General features: G+C 41.9%; 1 protein-coding gene across 7 annotated transcripts in view; it reads left to right on the forward strand.

Moving 5' to 3' along the window:
* The first annotated feature begins 1,149 nt into the window (after window positions 1–1,149).
* Window positions 1,150–26,097, forward strand: part of vav2 (vav 2 guanine nucleotide exchange factor) — a 211,894-nt gene continuing 186,946 nt past the window's right edge. For all 7 annotated transcript variants that reach the window (XM_069705143.1, XM_069705160.1, XM_069705187.1 and 4 more), the window contains exon 1: window positions 1,150–2,456. In XM_069705143.1, coding sequence (XP_069561244.1) covers window positions 2,115–2,456 — 342 coding nt within the window. In that variant the 5' untranslated portion in view covers window positions 1,150–2,114. The remainder of the gene's footprint in view (window positions 2,457–26,097) is intronic.

A 26,097-nucleotide genomic window follows, 5' to 3' on the forward strand; every position in this document is an offset into this window, starting at 1 on the left:
ATGGTGTCCACTGCTGCCTCTGCGTCAGGTGTGGGAAATGCCTGTCAATAACAGTACCTGGTTTCTACATCTGAGAGAGAGTGTGTGTGTGGTGGGGTTCATACAGGTATTCCATTGAAGGGCTTCTGTGGAAATTTAGTTTGACCTTCAATAAAGTTGTTACCCGAAGAAAAAACAGATTTAATAACGGCCCCCTTGAGTGAAAATCAAGTTGTTAACCTTCTTAACATGCCTTTGTGGTATTTCCTATATTGTACAAGGTATATATATCGTGAGTGAAATAAGCAGTAAACTGCACTGTCAGATAAAAATACAGATTCAGACAGCCAGGTTTCATACATCACAGACCTAAGGAGCCAATCACATCAACTTGATGGGTGGGGGACTATTTGCATATCCATTGACCCTTGCATACTGCAGGAAGGCAGAGAAGTAGAATTATAGCTAAACATCAGGGTGGGTTTAAAAAAAAAAAATGGAATATATAATTTTGATAAACAGCAATAATTGTTTGGGGTTTAACCAATGAGAGGAGATCATCATTAGACTTTCAACACTGTTGACAATTTAATGATGTAGTTCATAATAATAGGCACAAGAACCAGGTGCTTTTACTTTTGATGTTTTATGTGTGTTTTCCTGATTAATATGTAGCCTACTTTTACGTATAAATAAACTCCTTAGAATTCATTTTAGGGAATTGGAATGGAGTATTGTTTTAATGTCATTGGTACTTTTAAATAAAGGAGCAGAGTACTATTTCCACCATGCAATAATCTACATCATAGTGGCTGATTCAATCTGATTACTTTCTACCAAATTACACCTGCCAACAGTTTTATTCTGCACAGATGTTACTCTGTTTGGAAATAGCTGTTGTTATTGTGCCACTCTCACATCCTGTTGAGCTACTTTGTTCTGGAGCGACAAGTCCAAACCACCACGGAAACATCAGTGTGAACAGATCACACAGCAAAGAAGAGGAAAATCTATTTGTCCTTTGTTTTTCTTATTGTGCCTTCAATCGCTTGATGTCAGCGGCCCGTGCAGTGCGCGGCTTCACCCGTCAGAGGGCGCAGAGCCACAACTCTCAGTTCAAAGAAATACTCCTTGAAACTCACATTTTTTGAGTATGGAGCCACTTTGGGAAAGTGTGGACGCACTACCCGAGTCGTAACTTTACATAGATAATCAGCACGTGCGAGCTGTTTCAACCTCCTGGGTCGGTAACCGCGCCTTACGCCTGGACAGCTTTTTCTCGCCAGAATCTGTGCCTCTCGGGTCGGGGAGTTGGGACCGCCAAACATTTCTCCGTCCGAAAGGGAAACACGGAGAGGGAGACGTGGGAGCGAGAACGTGAACGGAAGGGAGGCAGAAATCAGAGAAAAGCCAAGCTGTTCACACGGATAACGCTGTTTTGGATCGTGCGTAAAGGCGCGGAACAGTCACAGTAACAGGATAAATGTAAACACAGATTCCTTTTTTTGTGTGTGCTCGTTCTGGACATGTTTCCGCTGCTGGAGAGCGACGTTTAGACTGTTGTAGAAAGAGGGTGATTCAGGCTTTGTGGGAAACCTACTCTCTGCGCTATCTCTTTTTCTTTATTTGTTCGCTCTTGGGAATTAATGGAAGTTCTTGCTTTTGACGTTTAACTGAGGAGGAAACGTTAAATGCAAATGCGGTAGGTGACTCCGGGGCTTTTGTTCAACATCTAAAGAGACTTGGAGCGCCGCTTTTTCCACATTGCATAGTAGACTGTGCTGTTTGGTTCACTGAAATGTGAGACAGCAGTGAAGTCGGTACATGACAAACCTCTGCGTCCAGCTGTTTTGTTTGCCACGATTGTTACTCTCCGTTCACGCCTTTTGGATTGGATATGCTGAAGAAACTTTTTAAGAATGAAGAGAAGAAAATTCCCGTAGCACGCCTCTGTTTTCTGGTTCCATCGTCGCCGTCTGCTGAAGTGGGTCTCTGTTATTATTTCAATCTTTTTCGAGCCTTCATGTTCAGAAGACAGGAGAGCTGACATGCGTCTGGAATGGGGGATATAGTGCGGTGACCTACTGCGATTAACATAAAGTTGTGAAATTACCAGATTACGGACCTGATAGTGAATGAAACAGACACCCGGACCTTGGAGGGAATCAACCGTAGTGCCTGCTTCGTGTGCGCCGTCAAACGCCGCTTCCCAGCTCACCCTGAACCAGTTCGAGGACCCAGTTAGTTTGCGCGGAGAGTCTCCGGAGCCAGACATGGAGGAGTGGAGACAATGCGGGCGGTGGTTGATAGACTGCAAAGTCCTGCCCCCGAACCACCGGGTTGTGTGGCCCTCGGCGGCCGTCTTTGACTTGGCACAGGCCCTGAGAGACGGGGTACTCCTGTGTCAGATGTTGCACAACCTCTCCCCTGGATCTGTGGACCTGAAGGAGATCAATTTCAGACCCCAGATGTCACAGGTGAGTCGGCCTCGGTGTGAACTTTAAACCAAACTGATGATGGATTTGACTTACACCATCAGGCGTGTGCCTTGTGATTGTGAACACACACTTTAATATGCATTGCTCTGCTTGTCATTCACACATTTGGAGATTGCCAGGGCAACCGCCGGGGATATTCAAAGATTGATTGTTTCGAAAGCTCAATGGTACTGTAGAACATTCCCCTTTCTGGATTATCTGGAGATTTAAACCGGAAACCTTACTGTCACAACAAGCCCACTTCTTGGCACAACCTGGCAAAACTACTATCAATATCTGTGACAACATGTGAGGTTAACAGATGCTCATGGTGCATAAACAAATAGGTGCATTAACAGGTTAAGAAAGAAAATGTGCCCGCAAACATCTTTTCAGAATAAGATGTCACATATCCAGGTAGTTATTCTACAAATAGGCCTCGAGGTTTATGTGGATCTGTTTCCTGTTAAATTTACCATGTATAGAATGTTCATTTGTCATGTTGGGGAAATGAACTCGCAGCTGCTCTGCAGTGACAGCTACATCATCTTCACATATGCTCAAAAGGGTGTTAATTGGGTATTATCCAAGTCAGTCTGACTCTGAGTGAAAGTGAGCAAAGATTACAATCTGCTCGTGGAGGAGGAAGTAAAGCTTTTACACATCCTTGGTGAAATAATTTGCACCAATTTTTCTGGCGGGTGTGGCAGCTCCTCAAACAAAATACTGTACAATTCCTGGTAAATCAGGTGCTTGTGGATGGTTGAGCTGATTCTCACTATCTTGATGACTTAATAAACTCATCGGGTGGCAGCGGTTTAAAGAAGCTGAGAGTTATTTGTGTTTAACCCACATTGCACAGCGGCAAAGGAGGGAAAGCACAAACTGAAGTTTACTGGAAGTCCTTTGCGGGTCAGAGAGGAATAACCGTCTGGGTGTATGATTAGACTGTAAATGAAACATAAGTCTGCATGATGGTGTGATTAGAGGTCTGGATGGCATGTCACAGGCTTCTGTAAAGCTCCCTCTCCACTTCAGCTCATTTATGTCTCCAAAGCCAATGTGAGGAAGTGTCGGGTGCCACAGGAAGTTTATACGACCACAGCAGTGGAGCAGAAGTGCATTGTGGCAAACCTTTCTATTGACTTTTATTCACCCTGACGTCTGCAGTGAAATACCGCCGAGCCTCCAGTGCTGCATGGTGAGAAGTCTTGAGGGGTGGGGGTGATCGGCACGATGAATGGATCTGGTCTGGCCGCGTGGAGAGTATTTTCGGTGATTCTCATTGTAATGACCGCAGAGGCCGAAAACAGCTATCGCACGAGAGAGATTGCCTGCTGACAGCATGCTCGTCTGATATGCTTGACACCCCTTCCGTGACCCGTTTCTGTCACAATAATGTGTGAAAGTGTGTTCATCTGTCTGTCTGCCCTCCACTTTGTCTGTGTTCGATGCCTCTTTCCAGTCAACATTTCTTGATTTTTCTGTGATGTCTCGAGAAAATGTAAATTGATTGGCTTAATCAACAGGAAATTGATTTAGAACAACTGGTTTCCGGTTTTTAAATGTGCTTATTTTCTACTTTTTTGCGACATAATAAGACGGAAAGGATTAATTAATCAATGGAAATACATGTTATTCGAAGACCTCGTCTCCAGTCCTGTCCTTTTTTTGCCCGGTAACCAACAGTAGCCTTGGACTTATCAGCTCCAGAAGCTACTGACTTCCATGATTACAAGACGAGAGAGGTCTGGATGGCAAGCTTTGATCCGCCCACTAATCCCGCGCTCCCAGTCCCACGGAGTGGATCTGCAGCGAGGGTGGAAGGGGTGTCCTCAGTGACAAATTGGGTTAAACAAAATCCTGGCAGCAGAACAGTAGTATGTGATTTATGATAAGGAAAAGGTCAGAGCGCATGTGCTTTAACACTGTGAACACAGAGCTGGTGGCTTAGCCAAATGAAGAGGAGGTGAAGCGGAGCGATTACATTATTTGCTCTGGACCAAATTTCTCTTCCCCTAATCGGATCCACTTGTTCACTCTGTGATGGATAGTTTCTGAAATTGGAGTTGTGAATATGCCTCGCTGTTGAACTTAGTGATAGTATCCTCAAATACGAGGGTAGGCGTTAATATTAGTCATAATAAAGTCTGACTTGCATCACAATGGTGGCTTTTGGGAAAAAGACGAACTTTAAAACAAAAGGGATGTGCTTCTCCTTTTTTCCTTGTGATCCATTCATTCTATTTGGTCGCTGCTGTTAACAGACCCTGATCACAATAATGCCTTAAAGTCTGGCATTCATCCCAGTTTGTGCTCCAGTTCATTATCTCAGTGTCTGTGTATGTTCTGTAGAGCTCAAAGGGAAGTCATGGTAGCAGCACTGATTTCCTACTGTATTGTTGTCATGGTTTGAGGATGAAGTTTCTTGAGGGTGTTTGATTTAGTGCACCTGGACTTCACCAGGATGGGGGGCCAGAGGGGGGGGGGGCATGGGTTCAAACTCAACCCTGCTTTTCATTGTGCAGTTGTTCTCCTCACGTCTGCATTGGTTTTAATGCGGAAACGATGAGTACATTAATCGAATAGTCGATCAATACAACAATATTTGATTCGATAAAGCTTCATTCATCAAGCAAACATGCAAAAGATGTACTGGTTCCTGCTCCTCTGATGTAGAGGTGTACTGCCTTTCTCTGACTTTATTTCATTGTAAATTGAACATCTTTTATGTTTATGATTGGTAATGGTAAATAAGCACCAAAAAAAAAGCATTATGAAGGCACAACATCTGCACTCTCTGGCATGTTTTTTGGTGAGTATTTACTATTTTCTGACATTTTATACACTTAGCATTAGAAAATATTCAGTTGCCCCCATATGGGTAACTTGGGGTCCCCCAAGTGCTCATGTTTCCTCCAACCAGACATGCAAGTTAGGGGAACTGGCCCATGAATCGTACGTAGGTGTGAATGTGTCGGCCAAGAGATTCCTGGTGAATTGTTGGGATTGTAACTTGCGTCTCACTGGAAAAGATACATTCTTGTTTCTAAATGGGAAATAGGTGTAACCGTGAATACAGCACAGGAGCAGCATTAGAAATGTAAGCAACCGTTAAGCATCCAATATTTTTTTTTTTTTTAGACACTTGCTGAAAGGCAACTGTGGTTGGTTTGCTGTGTCATAATAGTGGTATAAAAATGAGGAAGGGCACTGCAAAATCAGTAGGTGGCATTTAGGTGAGTAAAAAAGAGAAATGTCCATTCATTTGTCCTCTTTGCAGGGAGGAAGTTCAGTAGTAATGGAAAAGAAACGAATATTAACAGCTGGTGTGAGTTTAGGATAAAATCGTCACGTAGCAGGCTAAATTTGGAAAATCCCCCCTCCCCCCCTTTCTCTTTGGTTTGGAGTTCTCCTTTGGTTAAAAAAAAAATTAAAAGACCATAGAGCCATGTGCATCGCAAAACAATGTGATGGTTCGTTTTGTTTGACAGTATGGCTGATCAGGTGAAATGACAACAACTGGTGTTGTCACCGACCCCGTTAACATATTCATATGTTCTCCTTTGCAAACATAGAGTTGCGAAGCCAGAAGAGATCAGAAACAAGAGGAGATTTAACAATGTTCCTCTTTTTTGTTTCATCGTGGACAGAAAAGGAGGCAAAGTAGCTTTTGCACGGAAGCTGTGAAAGTGACCTTCATTTATGTGGTCAAATAAATCCCTAATTGTATTTTTACCATTCATTCGTCTTCACCTCAAGGTTGTAAAGGGATGCTTAATGAGCGCTGCTGTTTGCAGACGCTCAGTGCACGTACCCAGAATCCCACGCCTCAGGCTGCGTCTGAAAGACAAGACTGAGCTGTGCTCTCTGAAGCCTTTTGTGTGTTCTGCTGTTTTGTGTGTTTTTTTCACTTCTCATTCCAAGTTTTTTTTTTTTTTGTTTTCCTCTGTTAGTGAGGTAGTTGTGAATGCCTTTGGGATGAGTCAGGTACGTATCTGCGTGTGCCCTCTTGTCTGTGTGTGTTGTGTGTGTGCGTGCACTTGCTTGCTATTTCTGTAAGTGTGTGTGTGTGTGTGTGAGATGTTGCAATACCTGTGTTCAGGCTGAATCACTGTAGGTTGAGCCTATAGCGCTCTCGTGAAGCTTCTCAGTGCTCCGGAGGGCTCCAGATCCCACACAGAGCCTGCTGCCTCCACTCACAGTAATTGAGGTTCTTCCTCTTTGTCCGTCTCTCACCAGAAATATTGGCTGCTGCTAGCAAGTAACAGGAACTGAAATGGATTTTGTTTTTTATTCTGATATTTGTATAAACAAGGATTATCCCGAAGTCACGGTTGTGTTTCAAATGGGGTTCAATTTCATTTTTTTACCAAATTATTTTCTAAAAATGATGCAATACTCCAAAACGACAGAAAATACTGTTCAATTTGCAGGATTTTTTGACTGCTGGGGCACAGAAAGCAGCTTATTATTGGTGCGTTCATGAGCGACCGGGTAGTGGGAAAGTTCTAACCTTCAAATGGGAAATTGTACCTGAATGACTGGTGAACTAGTTTGTTTGCTAAACATGGCTCCCCTCTTCTGCTTCAAAAATGTTTATTGAGACAGAAATGAATACAGTAGCTGTAAACCAAAAGTGCTAAAAAGGGCTTCAAGGCTGCAGTGTGGCAGTTAGGTGCTTTTATTTGGCAACTTGAGAACGCTGTGTTTTCAGAAAATGCTAATGTCCGAGGTCATGAATGCCACAAGAGGGAGGCGTTCATATGCACTCTCGATTTCAAAAGTATTCATTAATTTAAATATTTTTGTATCTTTGTTTGTTTTAAAATAAAATACTCACAAGTGTCCCCATTCGCAGTCCGTTTCTGTGCTCAGCCAGCTGCAGAAGCACAGTATATAGGAGTTTGATCACCAGTCATAAATTCTGGAAGACACGAGGGGTAAATCCTGGACAGCTGCATTGAAACCCCTGATCAAATCCGCCCTGTCTTGATCACGGTCACATGATCACAGTGTGCATTCACTGTTCGCTGTAGGTCATGCTTTTAACAGTGGAAGTCCCGTCTTTAACTCTACAGGGTTAGAAATGAGATCAGAGGGAGTGTATGAACCGGAAAACGACATGTTAAATGCCAGCCCAGCTTCTACTCTGAAATCTCTGTTTGTGGCTGTAGCGAGGAGGTGGGGGTGGTGACTATACTGTAGACACCCACCCACCCCTGAATCCCTCAGGGGTAATTTAATCTCAGCGTTAGGTCCATTGTTGACCCCCGTGACCCCACCGCTTGCCGGATGCAGGTAATACTGCTAATGGAGCTCATCAGGGATCCGTCCGAGGTCGAACAGCTGGGACGGTGCCGCTGGAAGCTAATTGGATTGACAAGTGGAGAATGGGTATAGGCCGGGGTATTCTAACCTTTACTGTGAGGTAATCCTGTGCCTAAAGTCACAAAAATCTTTTTTTGTTTTGACTGAAACTTCTTAAAATTCGTGTGGCTTGAGTGTTGACATTTACCCGGCTGGCCTATAAACATGGTGTCATTTCTTGAGGGAATGGAGGTAGCCTTTGTCTCAACCTGTCAGTGTGAGTAGCAAGCCAAGTGTTTGTCACAAGTGATTCATCAACAGTTCGGTTGAATAGCAACAGTACAAATTTAACATTGAAGACTAGCCATAAGGTAGTAGTCAGGTTGTCTCTGATTTATAGCATTTTATCTAAACTGACTCCAGTTTCAGATTGGTTTATTGAACTTGAATTCTTTCATAAGTATTTTTGCTAGTTAATAAATATTTATTGTTTTTATTTCAGCACAGTAACAAAACAAATTTCAACTGTTTTGTGTAACAAAATATGCCCGTATCTATAATATCTGGCGTGTATAAACACCGAATTATCACAATAGGTAGCCTAATTTAAATTGCGATTTACAGACCCATGGCTAGGTAACCATGGCGCTGACGTGAACAGGAACTGTGGTCATTAACTATCCAACCTGAACCATGGATATTCTACTGTGCCAAAGGGCTGGAGGGCTTTCACCCCAAATTTAACACTACTTTGTGACATTCACTAACCCTGTCCTGACTCATTTTAGTTTCAGTGAGAGGGTAAATCTCGCTGGGGGGCTGAGCTGCAGCGGCACAATAATAAAGTCAAAACAACAAAACTATTAATTTTTCATTTTATTAAGTGGATAACAATTGAATAGCTTGTGTTTTGCATGCACTATGCACTTGTTGTACTTTGTGACTTTGTCCTCGTGGTAATGAGTAACATTTTACTTGACAAACTCCTTATTAAAGGACAACATTAAATGTATTATCCCATTTTTGTTGCCGCTACAGTTCACCTTCACATATGTGGAGGTTTGTTGACAACCTCTGTGGTCTTATGACTGCGATGTCGTTTTTAGTGACTTTGCCCCATCTTTGAAATACAGATGATATTATAATTATAGGAATGATGCCCAAAGCTATGAAAATTACATCCAAATTGTGAAATATATTAAATATTTATTTCATCCCAAGGGATCCAGCAGGGAGCATAGCAGCACATTGATATTTACTTGGGTTTTTGCCTCATTGACAGTGAAGTAGGATTGCGTAGCCGAGTACAGAGCAGTGTTTCCTGAGGGCTGCTGGGAATTCAGTGTCCCATTCAAGGTCACTTTATTAGGGTGGATGCCTTGCAGCAGGAGGTAGTTTCAATGTTGTCACGCTAAAGAACAGTCCTGGTATCCACTTGGCCTGTACATATCACAGATTCCCTTGGAAAGAGGAGTAACAGTCTAAAACAAACCTGAGACTACTTCTGTTCAAGTTAGGACAATTTCTTATTTAAGCCATATAAGATTCATCCTCTTAAAGAGAATCCACGTGTCAGCTGTACAAACGGGACATTTGGATAGTGTTAAGGAAGTGCCTAGAGGGTGCTGACCTGAGCAGTGTCTCAATGGCAATCAGCATGTGAATAGATTGGATGAACAATGGATACAAGGATATAGTCTGCTATTAAATCTCCAAAAAATTGAATTGTCATACCATAAGGACATCTGTGATAAAGCTCAAAGGATACGTTATAAAATGTATGTATTATATTTCTGTTATAAATGTAAACACAGTAACTGAGAGAATTTTAAGACAAATAATGCCAATGAACCACTTTTCTGAGACCATGTGTCTTAATAAGTAGAGAAGAGATACAAATGAGTAACTAGACCTGAAACCAAAGTTGTTTTTCATTTAGCTCTTTCATTCCTTATTTTAGTTTGTTCTATGCAACACGGAAAGAGAACAAGGAAATGTGACACTTTCTGAACTGTAAATTGATTTATTATGCTGACTTACACCTCATTTTACACTTACATAACGTTTTGTATCAAACTTTTTTTTGCGGTAACTATAATCAAGTATAGTTAACAGCTCAACCACATCACCACAGCAACCACACATAGCCTATAGTTTGAAGATCATTATTGCATTTTTTTTGTAGTTTAATATACACATTTGTTTAAGTTGGTTTTGGTCCATATACATCTTTTTCTATGATTTTTTTTTATTGCACCTGCCATGTGATGCATGCTGTGTTTATTATTAATTTAAACTTGAGCAAGAAGCTAAACAAGCAGTAAGATGTAAGAGTAACTACATCCCTTCAGATGGTGACTTTAGCATTCAAATACAGAACATGAGGTTTCAGCTTTTCATCACAATCATTACTACGATAACATCTCATAGGCTCTCATGAAGTACTGTTAATGAATATGAGAATGTAAAAGCACACCGCCGCTCGCGGTGTTGTGTGAGAGAACAAATGCAAAGCAGCATGGCAGAGACTTAAATGGGAAAAGTGTTAAGTAATTGTATAAATCAGCAGCTGAATGAATCCCATAGTAGCTGAGGTCGATATTCATTAAGTCCAAATGAATGGTCACGCATACACAACTGTAATTCTGTGGGCTGGCTGCGTAAAGAAACGGGAAGTCAATGTGGCATTCAAACAAGCCCCTTTATTTCAGACTTTCCACGCACAATAACAGCCTGGTACAGCTGCAAGTGCTCCGTGTACCACAGACCACAGCTACCACAAGATGTAGTACTGAAGCCGGTTTTAGGCAAAGTACAAACACTACACAGTCCCCCAAGAGAATGAGCTCATTAAAAAACATAGATTTAAGTCGTAAGTATTCCTTAATAAATGCTAAAAAAAGAGTCATCAAATACCATATAAAATAGTAATTATAGTTTGAATGGAGACATTAGGTCTATTGAATGCAGTTTTAAAGCTTTATCCTTCAGCAGTGCACAGCATCATCCCTTTTTCCCAGGACTGTAAAGATCCAAATGGTCTGCATCCAAATGCAAACTGTGAGCACTCAGCTTTTTTGAATGCGAGCCACGTGGGCCGTGATGTGACAATTCAAGTGGAAAGGCTGCTGCAGAACAATCATAGGATTGTTGATTTCTTCAAGAATTGAAGAATTTTACACCAGTTCTATATCATAATATGATGGTTGTTTAATATGCCTAAGGATGGAGCTATGAAACTCTATCATCCTATAAAAGCGGAGGAAATAATACAGAGACATGCTTTTGGACAAATTGGAATTTGTTGATAATATGCTTTTTTATGATATTTTTCAGCCTATTATGATGTCAAAGTGGGTAATTCACTTGTCAGTCCACTTCAGGACATCGTGTCATTGTCACGTTTTGGCTCGCCTAGGTGAAAAAAGTAATGTGCCTTAGGTTTAGCCACCAAAAACCACATGGCTAGGTTTAGGAAAAGATCATGGTTTGGCTTAAAATAAGTGATTCAAATATTCATTCCAGGCTATGGGGCGTTTTGGGTCTTTCAACATCAGACACCCTCGCTCAGGCCACCCAGCCAGGGTTGATCAGACCCTGGCTTGTGTCCCAGCAGTATCGGCCCACGGATCACTTCCCCTGATCCAAAGCCATCTGGAGCCCCTGTCTGCAGCCTCTATGGTGGACTTGATCGCTCTCCTTTTTGCAGCCCCAGTCATGCCAAATAGGGTGTACACCTGAGCGAACAGCAGAGCCTCACGGGCCTCTTCAATATGATTCCGTGTCAGCTCTATCGAATACTTTTGCGTGCATCATGTAAGTCTCATAAAGTACGTTACGCAAGTTAAATACATAAAGTTATATAAGTAACTTACTTAAAAATCACAGACTCCAATCCAAAAGTCTAGGGATCCTCCCAGGAAACGGTCAGCTCTATGTAGTATTTTTACATGACGTTACATATATCACGTATGAAACTTATCGTACGTAATTTAACGTACATAACATGAGTTAAATGTGACTTACGCTACATCTAAGAAATCAGTGTTGCTTTCTCACTGGCTTGAACCCAGGTCTCTTGGGGGGGGAAAGTCTTGGGTTCGATCTGTCCAAGCGCTCCAGACCAATCTCCCTACTCAGATTCTTTGTATTTCATCACATGACCTCCTGCTTCGACCCTGGTCATACCTGCGTGTACTTTCCACGCCTAGTCGAGGCAAAACATGACACTGATGCTGTTTCGCATGTTACCGGGCTGAAATCTTTAGTTTGATCATTTCAAAATAGCTGTCTAGCTTGTTGTTAGCTCTGCTGTTCTCACCATGGAATATAATGAGGTAAGAACAGTTTCAAGTCATCTTGTCAGATTTCTGCAGTAGGTACAACTCTAGCGGATAAAGCAAAGTGTTTCTGCATCATGATGCAAATTTTCAAACTCAGATTGCAATATGCTGCAGTATTATGCATCATCTCCTTCATTTGGCATTCCACGGTTGCTTGAACATGAGTCAGCCAGTCTTTCTGAAAACCAGAGCTGTGCTTTTTTACCATGGTTTTAAAAACAGAGCTCCACCTAAAGCCTCTGGAACATTCATGTGCTGCTTTCTTCTTGCTGCATTCCTCAGGGAATGCTTTTTTGTCTGAAATGTGAGAGCAGTGCTCATGTGGGGAACTCCGAGTTGACCTAATCTTTTAGACTGAGTGGGAGAATTCAAGTGATGTCATGTAGAGGCAGATTACAGCCAATCTAGTGAAGAGCTTTTCACTGTCAGGAGTGGAGAGTTTTTTTTTTATGAGACAGTAAAACTACCTTAAATTCTTGCATGTGTGAAAACATCCTCTGCAGACTCAGATCATTGCGTTAGTGTCTTCTCATAATTTTCTTACCTAACTAACCTCAGGAGACACATTACACTTTTAGGAGACGGATCGTCCATGACAACACGCTGCCAGTTCTGCCATTCCACCAGAGACGGACAAAGAGATCACGGAGCCTTATGGATACCGTCTGATTTCTAAAGAGGCTCCATCTGCATAGTGGTTGTTGGGGGTGATTAACATGGGCATGCAGTGGAATGGCGACTGAATCTTTTTCCGGAGCCAGCCATGCTCTGCTGGGCGCCGTTGCTCCACAGAGACATGAGAAAGAAGAGGCCACAGTCCGGCCTCTGTAGTGGCGAGCCAGATGGCTGAATCTCTCCCCTGCAGTTCTTCTCAAACCAGAACACAGAAAATCATTTATTTTTTTTATTTTTATTTATTTATTTTTATTTTTAATTGATTTGGACTGTTTAGTTGTTAATCAGGTTTTTTTTTTTTTTTTTTTTTCCAATCCTTGATTGGCATCCGTCTTCATCGACCTCGGTCAGTAATAACACTTAGCCTGTAAAATGTGGAGCTGTTGTCGGAGCAGCTCTTTTGCCGCGAGTCTGATGCGAGTGGTGGTGAGGTGATTTTAGATGTTTTCTGCAGTTGGGAACAGATTAGGATCTGGATTGGGAGAGTCACAACAGTACCCCCTCCCCCACACACACACACACACGCACACACACACACACACACACACACACACACACACACACACACACACACACACACACACACACACACACACACACACACACACACACACACACACACACACACACACACACACAGCCTCTTTCTGGGGGAAAGATAAACAGCATCATCTTTTTGTATGTCTTTGCCAAATGAAACAGATCATATGTGCCCCTGTGACACACATCCCCTGGTGGCAGCTGAGTATAGGAGCAGTGTTTATGTGTCGCACTAGCCATGGATTTTTGTTTTGTTTTGGGCCACAGAATCGCCACAAGAAGCGCCAATATCCTATTACTGACGTGTATTGATCATATCACGTAATTGGCTCTGGAATAGGAAGGGCACAAAGGTAGGGTTACAATATTAGACTCAGTTCCGTAAAAGGCCAGTACTTATTGATCATCTCCACGGCTCAGTCTCTTGTTAATCATGCAAACAAAGTGGAACAGAGTGTTGTGGGTTATCGAGGGCGGAAGAGATTATTTCCACATGCTCCACCTTTAGCTCAGGGTGTGCTGCTTTGTGAATTTGAATTTAAACTTTACTTTGTTCTTGGTCCTTAGTACCAGCAATAATACAGTCAGCCTTTTGTTGGTATATCATCAAAGTAAGCCCCCCCCCAACATATTTCTCACATAATGATATAAAAACTAATCTCAGTGTTAATGAAGCTTTAAACATCTCAAGTGTTTGCAGTTTTCTGTTGATAAAAGTGGTGAATGAAATTCATAACAGATCAGCTTTCTGTCTAACTAATCCACTCGTCTCCTCAGCACTAATAAACTGCACAGTATGAATTTAGGCCTGTGAATTCAATTTTGTTACTGGAATTAATCCAGTTTCCCCACATATGAAATTAATCAGATGAGTGATTACAGGCTTTAAGAAACAAATCTAATAAGAAGAGAACCCCTCACCGCCACATCCAGCTCCAGTATCACGCTCAAGGACGGACACGGCAGAGTCTTTGTCAGAGGAGACTAAAACCCAGGTTGTGCAGTTGAAGGTCGTACCCTTTAACCACTGAACGACGATACAGAGAAAACAAAACCACATTCTCAGTCTTTAGCAGATATTCATTTGTATTGTGGAGGTTTCAAACCAGTCTCCAGACTAGCCAATTTTAATGTATTTCTTTTACAATAATGTATCTGAAATACGCTGCCATCTTGCATACTAATGTAATTGTAATTGTCACTGTTAACAAAGGCCAGGCAAACCTGCTTAAAGCATTTATCTGCTTTGGAAGTTATCTTGCTGAGTTCAGAGCAATTTAAGAACTCTTTTGTGGCGGGCAGGAAAGATGAGACAGAAGGGCTTTAGGGAGAGAAAGTAAAAGAGAAACAGGAATTTGTTGGACTATGTAAGATATTGCAACACTGAAACCAAGTCTCCAAATCTGTATATTTGCAGTTGTATTTATATTGAATCTACTGTCGCACACACTCGGCCTGTTTTCTTTCATGAGGTCACTATTGTGCAAAATTGACACTGCACTTTTTTGTACTGCATTTTAGCTTGTAAACCTTTGAGAAATAACCTGAGTTGGCCACTTTGGTTTTGCACTGTGCAATGTTTCCCCACACATGAACTTTACTTTATATTTTGCGACCCATTTCATAATTTTTTTAATCTTTTCCGAGAGAACGACACTATCAGCGCGTTCGATGAGAAAGTGGGCAATCTCCACTTGCCCCTCGTGAAACACAGAGATCAGAGGATACAAACCAGTGCTAAAGTCAAAGTCTGCAAAACACATCAGAGACTCCAATGCTGAGCTGAAAAGAAACAGGTGCTCATAAATTAGATAAATAACATACAATATTTTGGTTGGACCTCTACAGTGAGCCCGAGCTCTCAAGCGAATGTCTGTCACTGAGTAAGTGAGAGATCAAAGTTACACCACTGGTAGCCTTCTAGTTTCGCACAGGGTCCAGCCATATACTAGGTTTTGATCAAGACGTATTTCTTTCAGGAGGGGTAGGGGGTCCCAACCGAAGGGAAAACATTTCAAGTCGGGAAAACCTTATATTAGAATGCTTTATTTGACACTTTTCAAACTAGTTTGGCCACAGGAGTTGCGTGTATCTGTGATACTGAACTGCATGAATCCCTGTATACACATCAGTCACACACCATGCCCCCACCAACACAAGTACATTCTCAAACCTATAGTAAACACTGCTGTCGTGAGATTGTCAGTTTATGCCTGAGATGATCAGCTGTTCTATTGTTGATCGCAGCCTTCTTTTATGTGCCCATGGCTTTTACTTGAAAGCTGCATTTGTTTCAGCATTTATCATCACTCTTGCCAGTTTAGACATGTGATTCATCTGGTGAGAGAAAGAAAGTGGTTCTTCTCTCCTCTCCCAGACAAAATTGACTATCTCTTTGGTTTTCTGTAACGCAGACTTGTCGTCCTGTTCTTCTTTGATTGATGACATTTCTAAAAAACAATTTCTCATGAGTGCCAGCTGGAAGTAAGGCAGGTGAGCATCCTCAATCCCATCTAAAGAGGTGAAGGAAAATGTTAAAGCTGCCACCAGTTTTTGGTGTTAGCATAATGAAAGCAACAGAGTGTGAAGCCGGAGAAGCTAAACAATTTAGAATTAATGGTGGAAGCTCCTGGGGAAAACGGAGAGGAAAAAAAGGTGGCGTGAGAGAGAATCTGATTGAGAGGAGGCTTTTAGTGGCTTTCTCCTGTGAAATTGAGCATGTCCCTCACACTGACGTCCACCACTCATCTGGTTCTCTACAGCTCACCCTCCATTAGCAGACAAAGATTTGCCCTAAAGTACACACAACTGTGACAATAGCAGGATTTACAGACATAGTGGAGGTCTCAGCCTCTGCACTAAACTTGTACCCAGACATTTGTTCAGACTTTCTTTATGCAGAGTCTTCAGCCCCATACAGATACAAAAGACCTGAAAAAATGCCAATGTTATAGTCGATAAGTAATACACCTTCCTGCTTCCTTCTTGGAAATCACCCACACGTCATATCCAAATGAACTTTGATCAGGCTGCTGCCTGATCAACAAAAAACTGCTCATTAGTTTTCATGTCAATAAAAAGTTGAGTTGATAAGGCATAAAACTTGCACTGTGCACAGTATTCATTTTAATGTACATGTCTTTATCAACATGCCATTGTGAGCATTTCTACATTTCTATTTCCATCTTATCAACACCGAAAATAAGGGAGTAATTAAGTGACACTCACTAATTAATTAAACCCATTCTGAAAAATTCTCACCTGCAGCTCAACCACATTAGATGCAGAAATGAAGCAAACAAATTCTGCATTTGCAAATTCTGTCATAGTGGTGCTAGGCGACCTCTTCAGTGAATGCGTCATGCTTGGCCTTCAAAAAAGGCAGCGGCTGCTTTTTAATAACAACTTTAGCTTGGTTGTGGTGCAGGTGCCTGTAGGGTGGAATGGGTTAATGCTGTCATTTGATATTTCAGACAATTTACTTATTTGCAACCAGTTCCCATCACAGGGAGTCAAATTTTGCTGTTTTTGCACATGGTGATTTCCATTGATCATGGGTGTGTGGTGGCACAGTGGTGCAGTGGTTAGCATTGTCGCCTCACAGCAAAAAGGTTCCGGGTTCGAATCCGGTCCTGCGCCTTTCTGTGCGGATTTTGCATGTTCTCCCTGTGCCTGCGTGGGTTCTCTCCAGGTGCTCCGGCTTCCCTCCACCATCCAAAAACATGCACCTCAGGTTAATTGGTGGTTCTACAAATTGCCTTTAGGTGTGAATGAGAGTGTGAATGGTCTTTGTTTCCATCAGTCTCTCTGTGCCCCTGAGAGGGAGGCTGTAGCTCAGTCAGTAGACTGGGTTGCACACCAATCAGAAGGTTGGTGGCTCAGTCCCCAGCCTCCCCCACCCACATGCCCAAGCACCCTTGAGCAAGACACCGAATCCTAAATTGCTCCTGATGGTGTACCATCGGTATGTTGTAAGTCACTTTGAATAAAAGCGTCAGCAAAATGTAATGTTTTTAAAATGATAAGTTTGATGTCCCTGATGGCTCCCTCTGACCAAAAAGGGGCTGTCAAATTGTATTGACAAACAGGATGGACAAAATATTAGAAACACCTCTTACCAGTATAATTGTATCAAGCTGAACTTAGTTGTCCTTGTTCTGTAACTGGTGTGTGATGTGTAGTATTCCCTTGAAGACAATAACCCCAGAATTTTGGAAAAACAAAAAGTGAACATGCCTGTGAAAAGCTATTGTTAGTCACATGGTTGATTCATCTTTCTTCATCTGTTTATCCAAGTCTTCCCTTTCCTTTTCTGAGGACCTACACCGCTTCCCACTTCCTGCTTAGCATAAGCACTCGGTGGGTTAAAGCGTGAGTGAGAGAAAGAGTTGTGTAATCCCCTCCCTCCCTTCTCCTCCACTTAGCCAGACAACAAGAAACATCTGGACGGAGAACAGAGAGTTCAGAGCGCACCCATCCCTACCTTGGATGGGTCCAACAATTCTTGGCTCTGACTTTGCACTTGGAGTCTGGACACCCTACTGTTATCCTACCAAACCCTGTGCATGTGTTGCATTCTTATCATGACTGTACTGATTTCTCAGAAGAATGCGTGGGTCTATTCTGTTGTCTAGTGCTTGCTGTGTGGAGCAAAGTGTGTAATTTGCTCTCTGAGTGGGGTAAAAGGTGTTATTTTCCTCTCTACATTGCCATCATGACACCCTCTAACTGTGTTTTCAGCGGTTTAAATATTGCACATCTTCAGGTTGTCGGTGTGGGAGTGAGGTGTGTTTTCTCACAAATTTTCCCATCTGAAGAGGTGTTCGCTTGTGTTTTAATTTTTTTTATTTTAAAGGATAAGTTCCGTAATATTTTATACTCTGTACATCCTCTTTGAGATAACAGTAAAGGTATTGTACTCACAGGCTTCCACTGTTCATATATTCTATTTAAGCTTGAAGTTTTGAAAAGAAAAAAATTTGAATCAGCGGTCGTTTTCTACATCATTGATCCCACGTGAGTAGCAGTGCAGGTGCTGTTACCAGAATTAGAGCTGTGGGATAACAGTGGGCAAACTTCTGCTTTTACAAGGCTTTTATTATTTGCCTTTGCATTCAACTGTGTCTGTTTCAGTTTCTGCTCTTTCCTGTTCCTGTTTGTGCTGCACTGCGGCCCCATCTGCCATGCAGTGGTTGAATGCAGAAGATGCATTTTTCCAAATTTATACAAATCATTTACCATATCTGCCTCATTGAAGAGATTCAGTGGTAAATCTGAGGAAGTTATGGTAGTTGAGGCCAAAAGTAACAAAAAAAAGGAAGGATATTCTTACAGAGTGGAATAATTGCTTACTTTGATGCATTGTGATTTGGAAAGAGAGCAGTTTTAAAATATGAACAGGCTCTATTTTATTTAAATCATGTGTTATTGATGTAAAGTGGAAAAAAGTGAAAGATTAAGGTGTAAACTGTTGATGTTATTTGTGATCAGGGACAAATGTCCTCAATTTCTGGGAGATTAATGTAGATTGTTTGAGTTGGCAAAACAACAAAAAGGAACCCCCTGCATGCTGTTTGGTTAATGTGCTCTCTGCATTGTCTTTGACATATTTAGGTGAGGATGATTTTCTCAAAGAAGAGTCTGTGATTCTGTGAAGCTTAATGTTATAGCAGGGTTATCATCAGCATCAACAGGTGTTAGTCAAAACACTGACAGATATGATGTACCAACTAGTGCAGTAAAGTTCAAGTATTGTGTTGCCTGAATGATTCTCAAACTGTGTTGCTGTACAAGAGCTCTCCTGGAAGGCCTGAAAATTGTACTCCAAATCCAAAATATTGTCATTTAATTGAATTTGTTTTGGAAAGCTTGTATTACATGTCAAATTGCAACGATGTAAAATATGAGTTGTTGGTAATTTAAATGTTTTAGAAATAGAGTTCACCTGTTCTTAGCCAGTTAGGTTAATGTGATGTCTGTCATAGCATAACGCTAAAGTTAGCTTCACAATCTGATTCTGAGTCCTCAGATTGATTATATCAATTGGAATGAATGGGACTTTGAAAATGGCTACAAGTTCACCAACTTTGTTGTGTTGTTGTTATTTAGCCTTTTTGAGGCTACAGTATTGTTAGTTTAGTGAATTTTATTTCAGAAAAAAACAAAAACATTTTGGTATCTGAAGTGTAAGGTGGTACTTTGGAAATTTGGTTTGGAACATGGTGGTACATGGTTCAGTATATCCAGGCCCATACTTCTAGATATATCAACCTCTTCAGTATTTCTGGTTTTTAAGTTGTAGGCATTACACACCTCTTAGGCCACAAGAGTGCAAGGTTTGCTAACAGTGTATACAGGTAGAGAGTTGAATTAAAGCAAAGTCACACAGAAGTGTCTTTTCTCTGACTCACTGAGGTTCGAGCTATTGCATTTTCTTTTTTGATTTTATGTGCATATAGACGAGACGTTTGAGCCAATGCCTGGTATAAAGCACAGCCTGTAAAATATTATCTTCATCGAACACAAATACAGGTCAGTAGTTTAATTCATTAAAATATATGAAATTCAAATTGAAAACACAATTAGCTATTGTCCTTGACTTTTTCCAGCTCATTTTACATATGTATGGCTGAGGCTGCAAACACAAAACTGGGCTCAAACATTCGAGTTTAACCATCATCTTGAGACAATATTAGAGCTCTTTGTATTCACGTTTCTCACACAATGAAACTGGGTCTTTGCCTCCCTCGTGTGCTCTTCCATGTATCCATTAACTCAATGACAAGACTTCTGTCACATGATAAATTCCATTTTCATGTATGAAACCCTCTGCTGTCCCCACCCTCAAACACCTTCCTGGCTACAGCCTTTGGTATCGAATGTATCACGGTATCTTATTTCTTTCCACTTTCCTGGCTAACATTTAGCCGAAGGGCTAAATGTATGTTGAGTTTGACCTGCTCTTCTTAGCCCCTGGCAGAGCTCTTTCATTTCTCTCATTCTTCCATTGTTTCTCCAGTATGAGTTGACCTTGACAGTGGAGCATGCATGGGGAGTGGGGGATCACATTTTCCCTGACCGCAGCCCTCAGACAGGCTCCTGAGATGATGAACTACACTGCTTGGTGACATTTATCTTTCCCACATACACCTCCTCTTCTCTATACATCTCTCCTCACACCTCCTTTCTCTGGGTCCTCTTTGTTCCACTTTAGATGGGCAGGAAATGAAAACCTTGAGTGGGTCTCCGATGAAATGTAACGCTTACTGTTCAAGTGCATAATCTAAATTGAAAGCTATTATTTCAAAGTTTTCCAAGGACACCAACTAGTAAGACGTGTTTGCCAATTTCTTCCAAAAATATGCAGTATTCTTGAGTAAGAGGGGCTGTAGACTTTATAGCACAGGTTGATGTGCCCCAATAAAGGTATGTTCCCAGTTAATCCAAACAGCATGTTGGGTCTAAAAGCAGCGCCCAGACATATTGCATTTCTTAGGTATTTTATTGTCTTTAAATGTCACCACAAGCGATGATACTATTGGGAGATCATTACAGGGCTCGCTGGCTTAAACGAGCTTACTTCTAACCAGGCAGTTGAATGGCAATGGTGATTGGCTGTTTGATTGGCAGAACTGATGTATTTTCTCCTGCTGGAATTTAATTTGTGTAATCATGGAGGCAACTTCTTAGAAATACGCAGTACTGTTCAACACTTTGATTGATCAGTACAAATTTGCTCTGCGCTTTGGGCTGTCAGTCATAGTTTTGTTCAGTAATAGTCAGCAAAATAGTGCACTGCTGAACTGAATGTTGTTTTCTATGGCTGTTGTCAAGAGACATCAACTTGCATGTAGGTTATATTAATAATAAGGCTGATTGGTTTATTATTATTAAATTATGGCATTAAGAACACCAAAGCATATCCGTGCTCTGGTGTGTCTTAAACTCATCTACATAAGAGTCTGCTAATTAACATGTCTAAGCCACTTGGCCATGTAAATAATGATATTATGAACTGGAAATCCTGTTGTGTGTGTGTGGTTTTAACAGCCTTGAGTTGCAGACTGCCTCCCCCTTAAACAGTACTGTGTGGAGTTCTTGAGTCAAATTTATTTCCAGCTGGCTGCTCACATGTTGAGTGCTGGCATGGAAAATGAGACTGATTTTGGAGTCACATCTAAGGATACCCTGGTCAAAGCTTTTTATTTATCAAAACCCTTGTTTTTAGCTTTTCTATCCACTGACTCCATGGATGGTTGTGTCACCTGGCCGACTCAATGGTCCACCACTTAGGTCTAGACCATAAAATCTCAAAAACATTGGATGAATTGCCAGAGGGTAAAGACCATCGACTTTGGTGATCCCCTGACTTTTGCTGTACCACCACCTACAGGTCGATGTCTGCAAAACATATTTTACTTGATGGTTTGGGGCAACATTTTGTGCACGCATGTGACTCGCAGGCAATGTATCCGAATGACTTTGGTGACCCCGGGATGTTTCATGTAGTGCCACCATCTGATCAACATTTCAGTTGCAGATTTAGGATAAAAAAAAAAAAACATTGGCAACCAACTGTGATGTCACCCATGGGTTTGTGAACTACTGTTTTTAAGTTTTGAGTTTGGTATTTCTGAGGAGACTATGCCCACCCACTAATAGTGGAAACCTGACTGTACCACAGACCTGTCAGTCAAACAGACATGCCCCCAAATATATAGCTTTTTGAGGCCTAATATCTAATTAATGATGGGATTATTTTCAGATGGATTGTCAAAAACCTGAGAAGGAGTGACTTTAGTGATTTACATCATTACATCTTGTGGACAAAAAATGTACTGACTATGTATTTCACGAGAGAAGTTGAATGGGGGTCTATGAAGCCAGAGCCAACCCCAAGCTGCCCTTGGTGGTATTGCACTTAAATGGACTTCCCCATCGCCACTGTGTCCACTTTCATATACAGTCTATATCAATTACCTGCAAAACTAATGACACTCCCAGCCTCAGATGTGTTTTATTTTGTGCTAATAGCTAATATTAGCATGCTAACATGCTAAACTAAGATGGTAAACATCATGCATGCTCAAAATCATCATGTAATTATGTGCATGTTGGATGATTTGTCTGTAAACTCTACCATATTCAAAAAGGATCCAGAAAAAGTGGGACGTAGAATTAGTTAAAATATACACTGCTCAAAAAAATAAAGGGAACACTTAAAGAACATAATGTAACTCCAAGTCAATCACACTTCTGGGAAATCAACCTGTCCAGTTAGGAAGCAACACTGATTGTGAATCAATTTCACCTGCTGTTGTGCAAATGGAACAGACAACAGGTGGAAATGAGGCAATTATCAAGACAACCCTATAAAGGAACGGTTCTGCAGGTGGTGACCACAGACCATTTCTCTGTCCTCGTCCTTTCTGGATGATTTTTGGTCACTTTTGCATTTTGCCAGTGCCCTCACCACTAGAGGTAGCATGAGGTGTCTGCAACCCACAGAAGTTGCTCAGGTAGTGCAGCTCATCCAGGATGGCACATCAATGCACGCTGTGGCAAGAAGGTTTGCTGTGTCTGTCAGCACAGTGTCAAGAGCACGGAGGAGATACCAGGAGACAGGCCGGTCCACCAGGAGACGTGGAGGGGGCCGTAGGAGGACAACAACCCAGCAGCAGGACCGCTATCTGCTCCTTTGTGCAAGGAGGAACAGGAGGAGCACTGCCAGAGCCCTACAAAATGACCTCCAACAGGCCACTGATGTGCATGTTTCTGCTCAAACTGTCAGAAACAGACTCCATGAAGGTGGTACGAGGACCCGACGTCCACAAGTGGGGTCTGTGCTTACAGCCCGACACCGTGCAGGGCGATCGGCATTTGCCAGAGAACACCAAGATTGGCAGCTTCGCCATCGGTGCCCTGTGCTCTTCACGGATGAGAGCAGGTTCACACTGAGCACATGTGACAGACGTGACAGAGTCTGGAGACGCCGTGGAGAACGTTCTGCTGCCTGCAACATCCTCCAGCGGGACCGGTTTGGCGGTGAGTCAGTGATGGTCTGGGGAGGCATTTCTTTGGAGGGCCGCACAGCCCTACATGTACTAACCAGAGGTACCCTGACTGCCATTAGGTACCGGGGTGAGATCCTTAGACCCATTGTAAGACCATATGCTGCCCAATTTCCACAGAAGTTGGATCAGCCTGTGATCAGATTTTTCCACTTTTATTTTGAGTATGATTCTGAATCCAGACCTTCATGGGATAATGATTTTGATTTCCATTGATCATTCTTATGTTATTTTGTTCTCAACACATTCCACTATGTAATGAATAAAGATTTTCAACTGGAATATTTCATTCATTGAGATCTAGGATGTGTTGTTTAAGTGTTCCCTTTATTTTTTTGAGCAGTGTACTTCTGGTTAAGAATCAAAGTTTTTAAAGGAACATTAAAGGGTTCAAAAATAAACCGTCGAAAGTGTTGTGCAGCTCATACTGTATATGTGCTTCTTTAAGCAATCCCAAAGGTGTCAGTATGTGTGAGACATAGGAAATGTGTTAGCGACAGTCCCCGAGGAAGTCTGGTCAAAGGTGAAGTCCGGCTGTCACCCCGCATCGCTGAGATCACTGGAGGAGCCATAGGTGGGGGTGAAGGTTTTGAGGGCAGACGAGGGGAACTTCCTCATCGAAGAACTCCATGAAACTTGACAGCTGAACGTTAGAGGCCTCAGGCCTATTTGCACCCCTGCTGACGCTCCTGTCGTCTTTGCTTCCTCCTCTATTAATTAGATGAGGCCTGGCTCCCATCACCGGCCAGGCAAAGGAAAGACTACTGACATATTTAAGTTGAGTACTTGTACAGTACCTCTGGTTAAGGACAACTGTGAGAATATTCAAACATTAAAAACTGTTCTCTAAATGCAGTTTTCAAATCTGAAAGCAGCGTAGAAAACTCAGTAGATTCAGAGTTCTTAGTTGAAAAGTTGAGTCAGTGGCTCAGATTCCAAAATGAAAATCATGTATTTTTTTTGAGACATTTCATTTCTTTTATTCGCTTGCTAAATGCTAAATGTGGTACAGATTCCGTACCAACCGAATGAAGTTCGCTGTCTTTGAAAAGTGTTTACAGCCCGAGACAACATAGCAGCGGTCAAACACGCCGAGAAGCTTTCTGAAGCCAAACTTTTCAACCGCGCTAAATGGCAGCACATCCTTAGCAATCCAGTATGCTTCTGTCTGGGTACTTTCCTTGTACTGTTTGGACAATTTGTCATGTGGTATTGCAGCTGTGTACATCGCCGTCATGGACTGCTAGTGGGTTATTCTCGATGTACAGCAGATGTAACAGATGTAGGTCGGGACTTCAAACATGTTGTGTACTGCGAAGGGTGGAGGTGGCGGATCTCGTATTACTGGATGTGCTTTCAAATATTTTTCAGACATTGTCAGAAAAAAAACTAAAAACTTCCATACCGGTGAGCTGACCTGAACTTTTTTTGTTCATAATTCCCTCTCCATCTGGACCCATTTCCTTATTGTTACTTCATGCTGTTTCTGTTGCTGTTACATGGTGATGGTGCAACCGAACAACACACAACACGTCACTCGTAACACACTAAATTGTTAAGAGATATAAAAAGGCTGGAAACCAGGACGTACTCATCACGTGTTTAAGTGAACGTGTCAAACATTTTATTGAACTATTTTCTTATTTTTATTGATGTCGTGTCATTGAGAGGATACATTATCATTTTACCACCCATGCCTACGCTGGCTCAAATCTAACTTTGGTCCAAGTGCCACTGTTATCAATTGTGTAGTCTCCATTAAAAACAGTAAAGCTTCAAAACGAGTTGCCTTTAATTACAGCAATGGAAGTTGCTATGGTGACACAAACACAATCCATTTCTCACAGCACCGTCTATTTGTGACAGATGGATGTTTATCAAGGCTGTGAGAGCAGAAATTATGATCTGCCCTGCTCCGAACCTTGTACAGATACAGAGGATGATAACACACTGAGAGAAGCGTCGGAACAAAGACACTTTAGATCCGCTTTAACCTTGAAGCGCTTCTTCCTTATTAAAACAGTGTCTAGGAGCCCGCGACAACAAACAGGATTCTGCACAGAACTTCAGCAGCGAAATCAAACCACCAGAATAAAAGAAGGCATTTCCATTTTCTCATCTACTTAATGACAGGTTCCTAACGCCTCAGGACAAACGAGAGCGCCGTAATGAGAAAAACAATAGGATGTCTTGCTAGACAACATAATGTGACGAGAACAGAAGATTTCCTGCCATTTGTTTTATACCGAGTTTTAACGATGCACTTGATTAATTGGCCATTTTGTTTTAATGCAGTTTTAGGAGCGCGTTGTAATACAGTGCCTCGGGGCAAACCAGCTTTAAAGTTTTAGCTAACACCTTCCAGGATAGTCCTACCGGCGTGTTTCTACAGCTGTCTCTCCGAACAATTGATTGAGCTCGAATGGACTAGAAAGTTGTCTCCGGCGTGACTTTACTCTTCACTGCAGCACCTGCTCCTTAAATTATTCAACTGCCGGGGATCATTAGGTCCGTTTCTGGTTTGCATAGCAGCAATCACAACTGTCACTGAAGCTGTCTGAGAGTTGCATGCTACTGAATCGTAAGTGAGGGGAGCATCGTTTTGAAGACGGCCTAGATCGTAGCTTTGTTGATAACGTTGCACAAGCACACAATAACTTTTCAATCTCGTTTAAGCAGTGCGAAAACCCCTCCTGCAGCGAG

This window comes from Brachyistius frenatus, unplaced genomic scaffold, assembly GCF_029030835.1.
Source record: "Brachyistius frenatus isolate BFR_SWC_R1_liver_20210118 unplaced genomic scaffold, ASM2903083v1 Contig_3, whole genome shotgun sequence".
Taxonomy (NCBI): Eukaryota; Metazoa; Chordata; class Actinopteri; family Embiotocidae; genus Brachyistius; species Brachyistius frenatus.